The following is a 19338-nucleotide window of genomic DNA, read 5'->3' on the forward strand; positions in this document are numbered from 1 at the left end:
ATATATACAGCATTATTGTACATGCTATCATACAGAGTTATATGGACTAGTATAGTATGAGGTAGGTAGTTATGATTATTATTATGATTACAGTGTAGGGCAGTATGGGTAACAGAGCTCAGGGTATAGGCATTGGAGTTTATATGGCATCATATAGTTTTCTGAGTGACATCGAGGAAAGGTTGGAAAAAACAGACTGTTCAAAACATAGGCTTAACTTTGTAAATTAACCCTTTATCTGCCAGGGATTATTCTGATTTTATACCGTCCTCTGCCAGCTCTATTTGTCTATGCCGATGTTCCCCTTCTTTGCAGGGCTATAACTTTTTAAATTGTATTGCTAAATTGACATTACTATGGCCCATTCAACATCAAGTATCTATCGTTTAGGATGTAGCAACGTTCTACTTTTTCATTCACACATTCATACTAAAATATGGTCTAAAGTATAAATATGTTTTTATCGTTTTCTGTAGCATTCCATAGAATGTGAGTTATAGCCACAAATACATATATTAGATCATCAAATGTAGTTTGATACCGATTGACGTCAGATAATAATCAAACACGCTGAAACTCACCGCGGCTTCCTCTGACCGAAATATCGCTATTATGGGATGTTGATATATGCGATATGCGTCCAAATCATGTTGTTTATCGAGTTATTTGCAACCGATCGATGTCCAGTGTATCAAGCTGGAGTCCCGCTAGCGATAGCGAGTGGCCGGACGAAATATGGGTGAGCACCACTTCCGGCGTGTCACTTCCGGTTTTGGCGATTCGCCGATCGGCCACCAGATGGCGGTCTTGAACCGTTGGAGAGTTGAGAGGAGATCTACAGGAGATCTCAAGTCTCCGTGGGTGAAATATGATTGCCATGACAGATTTTTGAAATATTGATCTCAAAGACGCTGTACGACGTCATTGGCAGATTACGCATGGCGGAGAATGACGTGTTAAGTCGTCCTTGGCGATTAAAGGGTTAAGTCAACTGGTCCCCGACATTGCTGGACGTTATTTATTTGGAGATATCGACTGCTTGTGTGGTTGGGGTGGGACGAGCAGGTATTGATTTGTGGACCGCTGCGGCAGAGGTGGTCAAGAGCGCGATGTAGCGGTGGTGGGGTGTTGGTCCTGGGGGATCCGGCGGTCTTGGGGGAGGGGGGAAGTGGGGGAGGAATTGTCTAATGTATTGTCTAATGTCTTTTGTGTTGTTTGCAGTGTTTTTATTTTCTACTTGGTCTGTATTTATTATTTCTTATCTTGTCATTATCATTATTACTGTTGTTATTGTTGATGTTGATGTTGTGTTGTAAAAAGAAAATAGAAAAGAAAAATATATATGTATATAAAAATAAGTAACGTAAATTAAGTCCAACCGTGGCAGATAAGCTAGGATTTGAGGCAGTGGTTTACCTGTAGAGGGTTGGCAAGCAACAGGATCTGTGTGATCGCAGCTGGTGGCAGGATGGGGTTGAAGGCTGGGAGGTCAGTACCTGAAGGAGGTTGGAGCTTCACCTTCATCACCTACATTGTGCACACACCCAGACAAAGATCAACACGACTAGGGATGCCTCCGAATAATCAGCCAGTCAACAGACCTATATACTGTATCATAATATAATATTGAAAGACTGGGGTTGAGGTGAGTTGTAGAAGAGACAGAGAGGGGAGACAAATATTTGATGAGAGGATTTGTTAGACTCCAAGCTCAACAAATCCAGGTATTTTACCAAATTGGAACCGGTTCCAAAACTAACAACAAACTAATGGAACTCAACCCGAACTGGGAATGTGCTACTTAATCGTGCCAAGTGAACAGAAGAACACTAATAAGAACCTTTGTTTAACAACCATACATTTCAGTACATTTATCTGTTTCATTTACAAATCAGATGGCACATAATGTCATTCGAATTAGGGCTGACCTTCGATTTTCTTTTTTGGAATTCGAAGCTTCGGGGCCGAGATTCGATTTTTTGTTCAACTTTGTCAGTGCTGTAAAGTTTAAACCTTTTTAAATCTTAGACAAACTAAACACTTTGCTTCCATGAAATATTGTAAGCCGTCATTTGAGGCTTTATAAAAGCAGCACAATGAACACAAATCTGTGTCAGTGCCGAGTCCGACCTCATCTTAAATAACAAACAGCATTGCTTGTTGTAATTAACAAAGAGAGGCAGAGTTGATTTTGCACAAAAAAAATTAAATAAAAAACAATAAAAAAAAATGCATATATATATATATATTTTTTTTTTTACATAATCGAATTTTCTTTTCATATTCGAATCCCATGCCCATCGAACGAAGCTTCAAAGCTTCGAAGTATTTAAGACGGCCCTAATTCGAATATCACTCAACTAAATGTTCGACTTTGTCTGAATCCGATTCAACCAGGCAAATGGCTCTTTTTTTTTTTGAAACTTCATTTTTTTAGCGTTTATCGCTTTTTCTGGTCAAGCATGACCGACAGAAACAGGTTGAATGGGATATAGATCAGGGGAAGACACTCTGAGAAAATACGGCGAGTCCGGGAGTCGAACTCGTGTACCCCAGATCCGTGACGCGCACGGTTGTCCCCGACGCCGAAATAGCGCCGAGATACGCGGTGAGCTACTGGAGCTCCCCGGCAAATGGCTCTTAACACATTAACTGCCACAGAGTTTCAGCATCTTATACCATTCTCTGCCAGTACTGTAAGTCTATGGAGATGTTCACCTTCTTTGCAGGGCTATAACTTTTTAAATTGTATTGCTAAATTGACATTACTATGGCCCATTCAACATCGATTATCTATCGTTCAGGATGTAGGAACGTTTTACTTTTTCATTCACACATTCATACAAAAATACAGTCTAGAATATAAATATGTCTTTATCGTTTTCTGCAGTAATTCCTAGAACGTGAGATATAGGCATAAATGCATATATACATTATCAAATGCCGTTTTTTTTGCCGATCGACGCTATATTAAAAATGTCAACTGTACATGGTTCTAAACGTTATGACTGATCATGCGCGGGTGAACGGAGGGGGGGGGGGGGTGTTTATAATTCCGTGATCGTCGTTAAATGATTTATGTAGTATGGGTGATATATAGATCAGAGCAGTTTACATCGATAATAATAAACAAAAATGCTGAAAGTCACGGCAGCCTCCTCTTACCGTTGGGCGATGATACTGGAGCAAACAGATCCAAGTTATTTGATGGGGATCGAGTCTATCCATTTCCGGTTTGTATAATACTAATACACGCCCAAATCATGTCGATTATTGAGTTATGGCAGCGATCCATATCCACGGTGTGTGGCTAGAGTCCTGCGATGATATGCGAGTGGCCGGACGGATTTAAGAGACGCACCGACATCGGCAACCGGCAACTCGCCGATCATCCATCCATTGCAGAGTTGTGCCGAGTCCCACAGCATCAGACAAGGCTCCGTGAGTGAAATATGAATACCATGGCGAAAATATGAAATATGATCAAAATAACATCGTATGCCGTGGATTGGCAGAATTCGCATGAACTTGAAACACGGCGTACAACGTGAATGGCGCACAAAGTGTTAAGCACAATAAATCAGGAGCAATTATTTATAGAAAGATAATAGACAAGATTGGATGAGAATGAAACATGGAAAGATGGTAGCAGTGAAGAGAGGAAAAAGCAGATTCACTGAAAGACTGGTGATGATTAAGAAGGGGAAGTGAAAGACTAACTACAGAAAGAACTGTGAGAGACAACTTGAACACCAGAGAAGAAGAACTGTGGGGGACGAGACAACTTGAACAACACCAGAGAAGAACTGTGGGGGACAAGACAACTTGAACACCAGAGAAGAAGAACTGTGGGGGACGAGACAACTTGAACACCAGAGAAGAAGAACTGTGGGGGACGAGACAACTTGAACACCAGAGAAGAAGTACTGTGGGGGACGAGACAACTTGAACACCAGAGAAGAAGAGGAAGGTTCTTTACCTTCGGTACAGCTGATTGGAAGCGGATATTTGTGACTGGAACAGGGGCGGAGGACAACATGGATATGATCACCACCAGCACATCAGGCCGCGATGGAGGACAGTCTCGGGCAAAGTGGAACAGAACCCGCAGGCTGTGCTTGTCAAATACAGTCACCGGTAACAAGCTGCCTGGAAGACAAAGACAGACGAGGAGATGGAAAACATCACCGGGGACGATATTGGATGCAGTGATTTAGTAATATTCCATTCTCACAGGTCTTGTAATTGTACATATTTCCATGGATCCACGGCCCGGGTTATTCCATAACATGAAAGCACTCAATTTACACAAGCCTTCAGATAACAGCTGCTTGTTGGGCTTACAGGGTTTGATGGATTCCAGAGGCACCGTCACATCAGCCAGGGAGATGTCGTTATGAGGAGGGACAGCAGCAGGTGCCGGGACAGGCTTGGAGTTCAGGAGATGTCCAGGCTGCTCCACGGAGAGGGCCGGGCTGAGGTTTGGAGTGGTGGTGGTGGTGGTGGTTGTGCAGGGAGCAGGAGTAGAGGCGGCGCTGGACTTGGTCTGGAGGTCTCGTAAAGTAAGTTTGGAGTGAGGTTGGAGCTTGTCCCTGTGTGAGAGAGAAAGCGAGAGCAGGATGTGATTTGGTGCTGCTATGTATTCTACTTCATGATCTAACAGAAATTATAGTCATACAACAAAATTGTATAACATTTTAAGCAGCCACAGATTCCTTTTCTTGGCTACGATAATGCATTCAACTTATTCATCAACGCAATAACAGATAGAGTAATACTCTAGGTCAGGGGTTCCCAAAGTGGGGGTCGCAACCCCGAGCCGCAGTGGGGGGGGTGGGGTCGCCAGATGATAATTTTTTTTTTATGCAGTCAGGCCACTGAACTTAGAAGCAGGCCAGGCCAGTGTTTCTAGTTGCAGCAGCGCAATAGTTAGATCAAATCAAATCAAATCAAATTTATTTATAGGGCCCGACAACACACGTTAATGTCCCCATGGGCCGTACAGGTCTTCTTTAAACAAGTCAAGAAGACAACATAACAATAAGTCAAGAACAGAACAAGAACACCATAGGGTCCAACATTTTTTTAGATGAATGCAAATAAATGAAAGAATGCAAGCACTCCCAGACATACCCCACGCGAAGGTAAGGAAAAACTCACTAAAACCTAACAATAGGGAAAAAAAGCTCCACAGGCAATGTGGAGGAGAGAAACCTTAGAAGGGCCGTTCAAGGGGGGATCTCCCTTCTTAGATGTCGGTGATAGTAGTGTTGCAGACGGACAGTTGGTAAGCATGCACTCATGTGTGTGGTGAAACACAGATGAGTGCATGCAATAGCAACTGTACATTTTGAAAAATTAAAGATAGAGCTAATAGCGATAGCAACTGAACATTTTGAAAGATTAAAGATAGAGTTGATAGCGGATCTATTTGAGGCACAGGGGCGGCGCAAGAGGGTCACGTCCTCCCCGTCTTAGTCACGGGACATTCAACACTCTGGTCGTTGCTCAGGGACAGCCATGATGGGGAACATCATTTTTCTAGATGGGGAACAACCAGGAGATCACTGCAACTCACACAAGTTGGAGAACTATCTCTCTCTCTCTCTTGCTCTCACACACACACAAAGAGAGCCGCATGTGATTGGTGGAGGCGGGACCCTTACAAAAAACTGTTGTTGCTAATCATTGGCAGTGGCACATGCTAGCCTGTAATAATCCCCCCCAGAAAAATCTACTTTGCATTTGATATATTGCAAATATATGCCATCACACACACTGGCATTTAAAGGGTTAGAATTATAAAATGAATATGTGGTGTTATGATCAGTGCTGAAGTTGAATAAAAGATTGTATTTTTTTTGTGCTGTCAATCGATTAAAATATTTAACTCGATTAATCGCATGATTGTCCATAGTTAACTCGCGATTAATCACAATTTAATCGCATTTCCTTTTTTTTACCATAAACTGATATTTTTCAAGTTTTAATACTCTTATGTGTTGTTGCTAATCATACATATGCTAGTCTGTTTTTTTAACAATAAAGGGTACAAATAAAAAAGTTCCTGCACCAGAATGCAGGAAATGAAGTCTTTGTAACAAAAGATTTCCTGGTGGGGGACCCCCAGACCCCCTGCTTAAAAAGTGGCCTGACTGGGGCTATATTTTGCACTATATTTCCTGGCCTGAATGATTTCCCCAGTCCGGCCCTGGTTAAAAGCCTTGAATGCTTATTAGTGTGTGTGCGTTTGAACGTTTGCATGTTCCAACCATACATTTCCATTTATAAAAAAAAATATATATATTATAATTTAAAAAATATATATATATTTTACCTCCTATAGCTCTCTGACACCGTTATTTGGGGGTCGCGGCCTGAAAAGTTTGGGAACCCCTGCTCTAGGTAACAGAACACTGTTTAGGTCAGTGGCTAAATATGCCTCGTTTTATAAATGTGTATTGATAACATAGTGCTGTAATAAAACTTTCTAATAAATATGCATGATCAAGTTCAACAACATGTGCTTTTATTTTGATTCCTTAATTCCACATTGAAATTACGCGATACATTAAGTTTGGGGTCGCAAAAGAAATCCTAAATAAAATGGGGTTGTGGTATAAAAAAAGTTTGAGAACCCCTGGTTTAGATGAATGTCTATCCATCCCATATGGCTCCAGTATGTTCAAAATTCAGCTGCCAGGGTTCTAACCCGCACCAAACCCTGGCAGCACATCACCCCCATCCTCATCCAGCTCCACTGGCTCCCCATCAAATCCCGCATCACCTACAAAACCCTCCTGCTCACCTACAAATCCCTTCACGCCCTGGCACCTCAGTACCTCACTGACCTCCTCCACCCCTACACTCAGTCACGGTCCCTGCGATCCACGGACACTGGTCAGCTCTCCATCCCCCGAACCAGACTGCGGACGTTCGGGGACAGAGCTTTCAGTGTGGCAGCTCCCACCCTCTGGAACTCCCTCCCCGCAGAACTCCGCACCACCCCAACTCTGGACTCATTTAAAAAACTGCTCAAAACCCACCTCTTCAACCTGGCCTTCAACCCCTAACTTTCTCACTTTATATGTATGTGTTGTGTCTGTCCACTATGTTTGTTGACTTGTTATCTCCCCCCCCCCCCCCCCTTATGTAAAGCGACCTTGGGTCCTTTGAAAGGCGCTATATAAAACGAAGTATTATTATTATTATTATAGCATTACCATTTGACCTGCTGGCTTTCCGGGGGTAGTGACTGCTGCAGCAGGGTCTTTCCCAGCATATCCAGCCCATCCATGGGTTTTGGGGGAGCAGCCACGACCGCTGCTGCTGAAGCCTGGGGCGTCAGGGGCGTCAGGGCCACTGATGGTAGTAATACTGCAGCAGGGACTGCTGCTTCCACACTGTCAGAGGTCTGGATACAATCAGTGCAGTTAGTGAGTGTGTGTGTGCTGTGATTTTTCTATACTTTCTAGAAGCTGTGTTTCCCTGTTTGGAGCCCCAGAAATAAAACTTTTTGTGTGTATTGTTTCCCTGCCAACCTGCCGAACCCATCTGGTAACCCCAGGGGGGGGGGTGTCTTCTCTCCCTGCCAACAGATCTTTGTGTTCACGTATTTAAGGCTCGGAACGTCCCATTTACAAACGGACAGTGTGTGCTGGGATACTCAGGGGTAGGATGGTGGGCGATACCGTTTTTCCATTGAACTCGCATGACATCGGACGGTCCTCACGAGCATAGATAAACACGTATATGCGTGTGTGTGTGTGTGTGTGTGTGAAAGAAGTGGTGTAACAATTAGATCAGTGTTTATGCAGGTGTGCACTCTCTCACAACTCACCTGAAAAGTGTTCCACTCTCCCAACTGAGGGGTTTGGCTGGAGTTGGGCATTATGTCATTCAGTCCTTAGAGGTCAGCGAATAACACAGGAGGAAAAAGTGAGATAACAGTAAGAGAAATAAGTGCTCGTTCATTGGTAAAGGACGAAAGGTCTACTGTACATCCAGCTAGGCTTACCTAGTGACATTAGTTCATCATCTAATAGGTTGATGCCCTGCTCCTGAGACAGGGTCTGTAGAGAGGCGATGTCTGGGTGAGGGAGTGGCCCGGTACCTGATGTGTCAAGTCCTGTCAGGTCTAGGAGGGCTGTGCTACTTCTGTCTGGGAGGGACATGGAGAATCAATGTCTTTAACACCAAATCTGTTGAAACAACTGCAGTATAATGTGTAGTTACACAAATATAGCTCGACTGCGGGTGACATCACGCTTTGTAAACACATAATGCAGGGTGTGATTTGCCGGGGGGGCGGGGTGATTCCCATACCTCTGTTTTTTGTTTTTATCACTGGGTCATACAGTTTATCCCCACTTCTGGTAGTTTATAATAGTAAATGAAATTATAATATTAAATTAAATACATACATTTCTCAGCAGTCTACACTCCCTTGCTGGTGCTGCCTTTCTCCAAGAAGCTACTGTGAGCTGTGTTGTTGCACAGTTAGAGTAACTACAGCCTGGCACTAGAGCTAAATACCGTAATTCCTCTAATAGTAACCCCGGCTTGTATTTGTTTCAACTGTAGCGGGTACCAGGCTTGTATTAGGAGGAGGCCTGTATAAGAGGGAGGCCTATATTTAAAATGTTCAAACGGATCATAATGAATAAATTAACATTTTGTGTCAGTTTGAACCCAGTAAAATGTACTGGGTTCATTTATTGAAACCAAGTACTGTATGAAATAGTAAACAGTGCAATTACAGGTGGTCATTTCAACGTTTTCAAAGTGAAATCAAGTAACTAGCTCAGTATGCAGCTCAGTATATTAGTAACCCGGCTTGTATTAGGAGGCCGGCTTATAATTGCTTAGCTCAAGAGCGCACCCGGCCATTAATAGAGACCCGGCTTGTATTTGAGACCCGGTTACTATTAGAGGAATTACGGTATGTACTTTATGGCGTGAAAGGGAAGTGGTGGAGAAGAAGTGTTTCTGCTGCTTAGCCATTTGGCCTATTTGACCTACTGCTTTAAATAAATTTGCTAATTCATCTAGATCAAATGCTTTATACATTATGTAAACCTTACATAGCCAATTGTATTCAGTATTTCTTTACTGTCACACAAAATCGTTTTTTTTATCCACTTTTTCTCCTTATTTTCAATTTTTTATCCCATCCCAATTTCGTGTTTCCAATTCTCCCCTCCCGTCTTGAACGTTGCTTGCCTATGCCCCCCACTGGTCGGTTGTAGGGAGCATAGAAGCCTTGCATCACGTGTCCCCTCCGGTACACGAGGAGGCAGCCTGTCACATCTTTTCACCTGCCAGCGCGGACTCTCAGTGGCGAGGTGTAACGCATGGGAGGCTCACACTACCCCCGCCACTTCCTGTCTCTGCTGTGCAGGCGTCACCCAACCAACCTGTAGGAGTCGCTGTCCACAACGTCCAAATCCCCACCCATCGACTTCCACCCGCTGGCTCTGCCAATTGAGCCAGTATGACGGCCGGCCCAAGCCGGAGGCAATGCTGACACCCGGATTCGAGACCGGAGTCTCTTGCATTGGTGACGAGCGCAATCTCCACTGCGCCACCCAGCCGCCCACAAAATGGGTTTTATATGGATATAACATGTCCTACATGAAAATCATTTTAACACATTGGATGCCACGCCTCTTACTCATCGTTAACCCCTGATGCCACAGGTTAACCCCATGTAAACGACGGTCACCTTGTTTGTAGAGCTAAATCTATATTCTATATTATAGCCATGGATTCAATACTATAGTCATTTGAAATTGACACTGGGTTTCTTACGGTCAAGATGCAAAAAAATAAATATTATACCGTTATACCGTGGTGAATATAAGTATGGTTTTAGAGCCGTCTAGGGGTAATTCATGAAATGCTGAGTAATAGCACGCAACGTGTATTACATTGTGGACTCTACCGTTCCTCGCCTGAACCCGTTATTGTTCCGGATTCAAGTCCACATTAACGGTATTATGTACCATCATGGACGCATGAAAGGGGGGGGGGGGGGGGGGTCGTTTCTGATTATTCGAGCGTCGGTAACGACATTCGCATTGAACACTAGACACGGTTACCAGCCCGATCGGTATGAAAGCATTGCAGGATCAGGCTATATAATTGACGTTGAATCGCTCTTACCTTCGGCCGAAAGTAATCCAAAAAGAATATTCCAATTTCTTGATCGCCATCTGGTAGATCCAATCCCCATTTGATCGACGTTATAAACGACCATAACATACGGATCAAACATAATTGACGTGCTTCGATGTGACCGGCTGAACTCTGCTGCTTCCCGAGAACAAAGAATGAAATCTGAGACCTGGGCCCTCATTTATCAACAATTCTTAGAAAGTGTTCTATCTTTGTTCTTAAGCACATAATTTAGAATGTGTGTACGCACAAAAAAAACGGGACAGTACTCACACCTGTCTTGATAAATATCACTTTGATCCTACGCTGCAGCTCGTGCACGGTTTTACGTATTTGCATACCAGAACCGCCCGATTATCCATATATGGTAATGAAACACTGGTGAAATAATGGACTGACCCGAGCGAACTCTGAGAAACTCCACGAGAGATTGTTCACAGAGGCGCTGCCGAACCAAGAAGACACAACCGTGTTATGGGATAATAAATAAAATGCTGGCGGACTTGTACATGGTGATGTCAGATATCAACGACTCCCTAAGACCATTGCTGCAATTCTGCCTGGACAGCTCAAAATACTAATAAAGACCGTTTGTTAACCACTGTTTGGCGCGTTGGTGTGTCATTATTATAACCATGCTGGAATATGGATTGACTACCGGGTATAATATGATGTGTGTAGAGGCATATGATATAATCTATTTTGTTGTCGGTATTAGGTAGCCTATATGAATTACATATAATAGCAGCCAGCCCATAGCCTACATTATGCAACAGTAACTTGCGCATATATAATAGCACATGACACAGCCCTGCGAACCCTGCACAATAAACTAACTTGATCATTAATCTAGCTGTTGTATCTTTACGCTTATGAAAACATTAAATAATATGTATAGGCTATAGGCCGTCGCTTTGCATTAATTCTCAAATGGCATTTAATGGCTATCCGACTCCTCGCTATCCTCGCGGACGGACCAGTATACCTTATATCATATCATATTCATATCATAGTTTACTCTATCAGCCCACCCAGCATGTAATACGTTCTTTGTTAGAACTCAACTCGTTTTTATTTTGCGCATAGATTGCAGAAATACGGGAACGTTTTGATTTAGGCTTTGACATTGTAAAACTAAACAAGTGAAATTCTGTAAGCAGAATACAAGTCATGATATCACCCACACGATATAACCTCTGTTCTCGTTGCAATGCGTTTTTTATTTTTTATTCTAGGAAGGGGGAAGAACTATCGTGGGTGTTCATATGACTTGTATTCTGCTTACAGCTTCGGGGTTCCACTTATTACGTTTAACAATGGCAAAGCCTTTTAAATATAATCAAAACTTTCCCGTATTTCTGCAATCTATGCGCAAAATAATAACGAGTTGAGTTATACGCGGAGCGCAGTCAGTGCTTATTTCTGCATTGTAAACATATTCTACCACCGGGCGCCAGCTACGCATGCTCCGAGCTGTGTGCGTAGATATAAGCACAAAGTCAAGCACAAGTTCAAATTGATAAGTCCCACACTTTGCTTAGAAATGATCGTACACACGGGTTACGCACATATCTGTGCGTACGCAACGTTGATAAATGAGGGCCCTGGAGATTTTCCACAGCAGAGGACATTATAGAAATGTAGCTCGATACCACTGCCTGGTAGGATGTGGCCGGTACTGCACCTTCGGATTCCCACTATGCATTTTCAACCAAAACACATCACCCTGAGAATGAATCGGGTATTAAAATTAAAAAAAATTAAAAACTATCCAGAAACCTGTTAACACGTGAATGGCACTCAACGGTTGGACGTCAGAAACGTGTTTATTAGTGAATGGCACTGAAAGGGTTAAATGTATTTTATTTAAAAAAAATTAACATGTTTTATTCGGCAAATTGCACCCTGCACACACACACCTACCTGGTAGTGAGGGCATGGTTGTGCTGTCTCCATTCACCTCCTCTCCCTTAATCAGTTGTCTGTAGAGGTTGATGACCTGTGTCAGGCTGTCATTGGCCTGCAGGATATCAGCTGGAACCACAACATAAACACACACACACATCTATCAGGACTGCTGTTCGCAGACCTGAGGACTGATATTCTTTGATATCCTTTCAAATACTTTTTCCGACTGGATAATCTTGTCCGATTAGTTTAATTAGCTAAACCACAAATGAGTAACCAAGCCAATCTGGTTGCATTCTCGATTTGGTATTGTATAGTGCTATTCAGTGCTTTATTGATTGATTGAAAACTTTATTAACAGATTGCAGAATGGGTACAATACAGTACAGCTCAATACACACAATTGTTAAGGGGATGCAGACCAGAGAAAAACTTTCGTCTTGTTTACATCAGGGTCCCCCATTTTCAATTAATCTGGACATATATGACATACATGACATACAGATACAGTACTGCTACATCTATACATTTATGACATACCAGATTTGCAAATACAGTACTGTTTGTGATACAAAAAGAGTCCAGAAAAGGGAGTATATACATTTGACGTAAAAACTGTACATTGGAGGAGGTTGGGTGGGGTTGTGTGGGGGGGGTTGGGTAGGGAGGGGTTGAGGGGGAAACACTGTACAACTGTACAAGCAAAACTGTACATTGGGATATTGACAACCATACTAGGTAATTTACATTGGAGGGGGTTGGGGGGGGGGGAACACTGAACAAACAAGCAAAACTGCACATTGGAATATTGACAAAACCATACTAGGTAAATTACTGTACATTGGAGGGGGTTGGGTTAGGACATTTACAGGGGCCAGTTTCGAATTGCAGCCTCCCGTAGGTGTTCCTTGAGAGTGGTTTTGAAAGTGGGTAGTGATTCACATTCCTTTACAGCTTTGGGTAGGGCGTTCCACATTGATGTGGCATAATTGCGAAACGTGTTTAGTCCCTTGTTTGAGCCGAATCTGGGTTTAACATGATTTGTGGAGCTCCCTCTGGTGTTGTGATCGTGGTATTCACTGACCTTTGGGAAGTATTTTGACATGTACATGGGTACCTTGGTCGTGTAGTGTATCTTGTAGATCAGGCCCATTGCAAGTTGCTGTACTCTGTCGTCTACTCTAAGCCATCCTAGGTTGTCAAAGTGGGCAGGGGTGAGGTGGGTTCTAGGAGTAAGGTCAAGCAGTAGTCTGACCAGTTTGTTTTGAGATGTTTGTAATTTTGTTTTTAGCGCCTTTGAGGTGCTTTGGTACCATGAGGTGCAAGCATAGTCGTAGTACCTTTGAATGAGTGCTCCTGCCAGAGTCGTCAGGGTATTCCTGTTTACCAGAGAGGAGATCCGGTACAAGAATCGAGTTCGTTGATTGACTTTTTTTTATTACATTGGATGCCATTTTGTCACAGGAGAGATTAGCCTCTAGGATGGAACCCAGGTAGGTAATTTCATCTTTCCTTGTGACAATATTGTCACCCACTGTAACTGTGAAACCGTCGGTCTTGCTGAGTTTGTTATTTGAACCGAAGAGAATGGACTCTGTTTTGCCCATGTGTAATGATAGTTTGTTATCAGCGAGCCATATGCAGATTCTGCCTAGTTCCGAGCAGAGGGTTTTTTCAACCTGTAACTTATTCTTGTCAGAGACCAGCAGGGCTGAGTCGTCCGCAAACAGGAACAAGTTGCAGTCACAAGAAGACGACATGGCATTTGCATAAATTAGGAACAGTAGCGGTCCTAGTATGCTTCCTTGTGGAACACCACAGCTCACTGTGAGGGGGGGGGGATAGGGTACCGTTTACCTCCACCATCTGTTCTCTCCCCTCAAGGTAGGATTGCATCCAGCTCACTGATAGACTATCAAAACCAATTGCTTTTAGCTTGTCAATCAGAATGGAGTGATTGACAGTGTCGAAGGCCTTTTGTAGGTCCAGCATGACCATGACCGCAGTATTTGCCCGCGTCCACCTCTTGTTTGATGTGGTCGTACAAATAGAGAAGGCATGTGTCAGTGGAGTGGAATGTTCTGAAGCCAGATTGGAATTCGTAGATTACATTTTTTTCCGCTAGGTACTTTTCGACCTGTTCGTAGACTATTTTCTCCATGACTTTCGAGATGGAGGTGAGAATAGAAACAGGGCGGTAGTTGCCTGGGTCTAATTTGCTGCCCTTTTTGTGCAGAGGGGTCACCCTCGCAATTTTGAAGTCCTTGGGGACGTGTCCCTGTTTTATGGAGAGGTTTATTATGTGTGTGTGACGACCCTCCCCCACACTGTGTTGTCTTCCTCTGCTCTGGCTGGCAGAGCAGAGCTGGGGAAGGCCTCGTCAGCTAATTGGTGCACACCTGGGCCGGTGTGTCCCAGCAGGATATCAGAGAGAGGCTGCCTCTGATCTCTGGCGAACTCCCCATTTGTTTTTGGTTCTTTGTTTGTCTGGTTGCTGTTTGTTGATTATTTGGTTGTTTGGTCATTTGGCTGTTACTTTTGGTTCATTTGTTTTGGTTGCTTTTACACCTACACATTCATGCTGCACATACACTCATCCACACACTGCTGACACACTGATACTCATATATATTGGCTGCTCCTTTATATTATTGACAATAAATTCTTTGTTATTTCTTAAATTGTGCCTGTGTCTCCCTATTCTTGTTGCGAGCTTGAGCCAGTTCGTAACAAGTGGGGGCTTGTCAAAAAAGAATACATCCGGTATTATAAAAGAAAAACAATTTGGACCCTAGAATAGTTTGTAAGAAAAAAAAATTCAGCATGTTCATATTTTTCACTCCCTACATTGGGCCCTAGTGGGAGTGATCTAGTGTGGACTGGTTGCCAGTGTGGCGAGTAACCTGGAAACTATTTGTTTGCTGAAATTAATTGAATATGTCTTGGATTGGGGGAGATTCAGGTGCAAATTGGAAATGTTGAATGTTAAATTGGTTATTTTCTTCAAATTGACCTTTAGTTTTGCAGTTGTGTGATGGCTGGCAGTGTGGTGAATCCTCTCCTCTGTGGACATGCAGCGTGTGGTGAGTATGACTTTTTGAGTGCTATTTAATCTGTTTAAAAGTGGTAGTGAGTAGCCCTGGTTAGGTAGGCGCCGAGTGGACCAGCTGTACTGTATCAGTACTTCCAACAGTCCACTAAATTTATTATTTTTACTTTTTTGTTTTGAAATGGAGTCTGTAAGGTGGAGACTTCGGTCTCTGTCGAGGGTAAAGAAAGAAGACGGTTAGGTTTGGAGTAGTGATATTGAACCAGGGTTGCTCAAAATACAAATATTGTATATGGTTAGGGATTGGCACTCGGAAAGTCTTGCTCACCATATTTTCTTGTTTGTTTCTAGATAAATAGTTAGTGCTTTAAATATGGCTTCCATTGTGAAAGACTTTATACACGCTCCTTCAATGGAGTTATTGAACCAGTGTACAAAGGAACACCTACAAAAAATTGCTGAGCACTTTGAGATTGAGGTGACTGATAAACGTTTGAAGGAAGATGTGAGAGTATTGTTGAGAGACACATTGATGGACAGGGAAGTTTTGTTTGATATAGATAAACCTGTCATTTCACCTACAGTGACCCCTGAAGCTTTGACCTTTGAACAGCAAAAGGAGTTGTTAACTCTTAAATTGGAACATGAGGGAAGGAGTATGGAACATGAGGAAAGAATGGAAAGAATTAAAGCCCAATCACAATTAGAGATGGAAACCATTAAATTGAAGCAGATAATTGAGGGGAAAATGTCCTCCGGGGTCACTGGTCAGGAGGAAAGTACATTTAATGTGGGATCTAACCGGCAACTGCTTCCCCAGTTCACAGAAAAGGATCCGGACCGTTTTTTTTCTTTGTTTGAGCGGGTGGTAAATGCAAGAAAGTGGTCTGATGAGGAGTGCACTTTGTTGTTGCAGTGTGTCCTCACAGGAAAGTCACAAGAGGCTTATGCTTCTTTGACTGTAGCAGACAGTAAGATCTATGCGACAGTTAAAACTATAGTGTTGCGTGCATATGAGTTGGTCCCCGAAGCATATCGGCAACGTTTTAGAAATTGGGAAAAAAGGGAGCACCAGACTCATGTTGATTTTGTCCGTGATCTGGTGGTACAGTTTACTCGATGGTGTTCTGCGTCAGATGTTGGAACTTTTCAGGAACTGTCAGATTTAGTAGTACTAGAGCAAATAAAAAACCGTGTGCCATATAGTATTGCTACTTACTTAAACGAACGAAAAGTTAAAACTCCGCAAGAAGCAGCAATGTTGGCTGATGAATTTAGTCTAATTGATAAACGTACATTTGCCGAAGCAGGTAGTAGTGTGCAGCAGAATAGATTTTCTCCACGCACAGACAGACGTTTTGGGTCAAACGTGGAATCGGCTTATTCTAGGCCTAATAATGGTTCTGGGAAGGAGAATGACGATAGTACCAATTGTCATTACTGTCGGCGTGAAGGGCATTGGAAGAATGAGTGCCCTAGTCGCAGAGCAAAGGCGGAATTCTCAAATGAAAATGCCCAGGTGAGACCTGTCGCGTTGGCTGCACCTGCTCGTATTGGTAGCAAGGCTGATGCCATTGATGCAGTTAGGTGGCATACAAGACCTGCGACAGTAACAGCTACAATATCAGACATTGAAAGCGGTTATTCTCCTTATATTACGGAGGGTCATGTTTCATTGGTGGGAAGTGATTCCTTTGTACCGGTTAAAATCCTGCGAGATACCGGTGCGTTGGATTCATTTATTGTGGGATCGGCATTGCCTTTTTCACCCAAATCATATACAGGTCGTGATGTACGGGTTTGTCGGATGGGGTTACAAGTTGTGTCTGCTCCCCTTCATAACCTCATGTTCTCCTCAGATCTGGTACAGGGGGTGGTGTCCATGGGAGTTCGGCCCTCGTTGCCTGTTGAAGGAGTGGCAGTGATTTTAGGTAATGACTTGGTTGGTAAGCGTGACATGCCACCTTCATTAGTGGGTACTTCGGCACCGCTGGTGGGAGAGCCACATAAGAATGAGTGTAACCCAGACGTGTTGCCAGCCTGTGCGGTACCACGAGAGAAAGTTACTTTTCCTGTGCCCGCTGTCCCGTTGTCTGTTTCCCTCAGCCACAACCAGGAAGTCTCCGCCCTCAAGACCTCCCTCAGCCAATCGGAGGGCAAGCTGACTGAGCTGCAAGGACAGCTGGATAACCTGCAGAAGGATGTGACAACTGAGATTGATCGTCTCCAGCGGCAGCAAGCTGGTGTTGACCAGGCTCAGACAGGAGGTGGCAGGGAGGAGCAGCTCAGACAACAGATGACTGAGGGAAAAGGGGAGAATGGAGTGAACATGGAGAGAGAGGAAGAGGAAAAAATATATAAAAATCCTAATTTTCACCCATGTGTTTAAATATGTCTGTCTGCCCATTCCGGTTACTAACCCCTTTTTCTCTTAAAAGGCTTCTCTGGCGCACCGGAGTTGCTGAGGCTGGGTCTCCCTCTACTCTTAAAGGGCTTCTCTGGCGCACCGGAGTTGCTGAGGCTGGGGTGGAGTGGCTGGATGGGGAGTTGGCGGGCATGTCTATGCGACCCATGTTCAGCTGTCACTTTTTGGAGGAAATGTAATTTTTATTAAAGAGTGTAATACGGTGTCTGGGTTGAAAACAGTGACCCTAGGGTCCCTGTCTTATGGGGGAGGTGTGACGACCCTCCCCCACACTGTGTTGTCTTCCTCTGCTCTGGCTGGCAGAGCAGAGCTGGGGAAGGCTCGTCAGCTAATTGGTGCACACCTGGGCCGGTGTGTCCCAGCAGGATATCAGAGAGAGGCTGCCTCTGATCTCTGGCGAACTCCCCATTTGTTTTTGGTTCATTTGTTGGTTTGGTTTGTTTGTCTGGTTGCTGTTTGTTGATTATTTGGTTCTTTGGTCATTTGGCTGTTACTTTTGGTTCATTTGTTTTGGTTGCTTTTCTTTGCTTTTACACCTACAAACAAGAGGTGGACGCGGGCAAATACTGCGGCATGGTCATGCTGGACCTACAAAAGGCCTTCGACACTGTCAATCACTCCATTCTGATTGACAAGCTAAAAGCAATTGGTTTTGATAGCTTATCAGTGAGCTGGATGCAATCCTACCTGGAGGGGAGAGAACAGATGGTAGAGGTAAACGGTACTCTATCCCCCCCCTCACAGTGAGCTGTGGTGTTCCACAAGGAAGCATACTAGGACCGCTACTCTTCCTAATTTATGCAAATGACATGTCGTCAGCCTGTGACTGCAACTTGTTCCTGTTTGCGGACGACTCAGCCCTGCTGGTTTCTGACAAGAACAAGTTGCAGGTTGAAAAAACCCTCAGCTCGGAACTAGGCAAAATCTGCATATGGCTCGCTGATAACAAACTATCATTACACATGGGCAAAACAGAGTCCATTCTCTTCGGTTCAAATAACAAACTCAGCAAGACCGACGGCTTCTCAGTTGCAGTGGGTGACAATATTGTCACAAGGAAAGACGAAATTACCTACCTGGGTTCCATCCTAGAGGCAAATCTTTCCTGTGACAAAATGGCATCCAATGTAATAAAAAAAGTCAACCAACGAACTAGATTCTTGTACCGGATCTCCTCTCTGGTAAACAAGAATACCCTGAAGACTCTGGCAGGAGCACTCATTCAAGGGTACTACGACTATGCGTGCACCTATGGGAACTATGTGAGAATGCTGTTCATCGACTACAGCTCAGCATTCAATACCATAGTCCCCTCCAAACTCATAGCCAAGCTCAGGGACCTGGGCTTGAACTATGACCTCTGCCAGTGGGTCTTGGACTTCCTGACGGGCAGACCCCAGGTGGTAAGAGCCGGCAACTGCACCTCCTCATCCATCACGCTCAACATAGGGGCCCCCCAGGGCTGTGTTCTGAGCCCCCTCCTCTACTCCCTGTACACACATGACTGCGTAGCACAGCGGAACAACAACACCATCATCAAATTTGCTGATGACACAGTAGTGGTGGGCCTGATCTCTGCCAACGACGAAAGGGCCTACCTGGAAGAGGTAGAGAACCTGTCACAGTGGTGTCAGGAGAACTGCCTCTCCCTGAACGTCAGCAAAACAAAAGAGATGATTGTGGACTTCAGGAGGTCGGGGGTCAAGGACTACAGCCCCCTCAGCATCGACGGGGCACCGGTTGAGAGAGTGAACAGTTTCAAGTACCTCGGAGCCCACAT

At 43.9% G+C, this 19338-nt stretch overlaps 1 protein-coding gene across 1 annotated transcript in view; it reads right to left on the minus strand.

The window, feature by feature from the left end:
• gga1 (golgi-associated, gamma adaptin ear containing, ARF binding protein 1) overlaps positions 1-19338 on the minus strand; it is a 59847-nt gene that overhangs the window by 3566 nt on the left and 36943 nt on the right. The window contains exons 10-16 of the mRNA XM_084318800.1: positions 12100-12210; positions 8018-8161; positions 7841-7905; positions 7224-7414; positions 4345-4592; positions 3980-4149; positions 1417-1527 (exon numbers count right to left, since the gene is read on the minus strand). Of these exons, the coding sequence (XP_084174926.1) occupies positions 1417-1527; positions 3980-4149; positions 4345-4592; positions 7224-7414; positions 7841-7905; positions 8018-8161; positions 12100-12210 (1040 nt within the window). The remainder of the gene's footprint in view (positions 1-1416; positions 1528-3979; positions 4150-4344; positions 4593-7223; positions 7415-7840; positions 7906-8017; positions 8162-12099; positions 12211-19338) is intronic.

This window comes from Notolepis coatsorum (assembly GCF_963971535.1).
Source record: "Notolepis coatsorum genome assembly, chromosome: 7".
NCBI classification, from domain to species: domain Eukaryota; kingdom Metazoa; phylum Chordata; class Actinopteri; order Aulopiformes; family Paralepididae; genus Notolepis; species Notolepis coatsorum.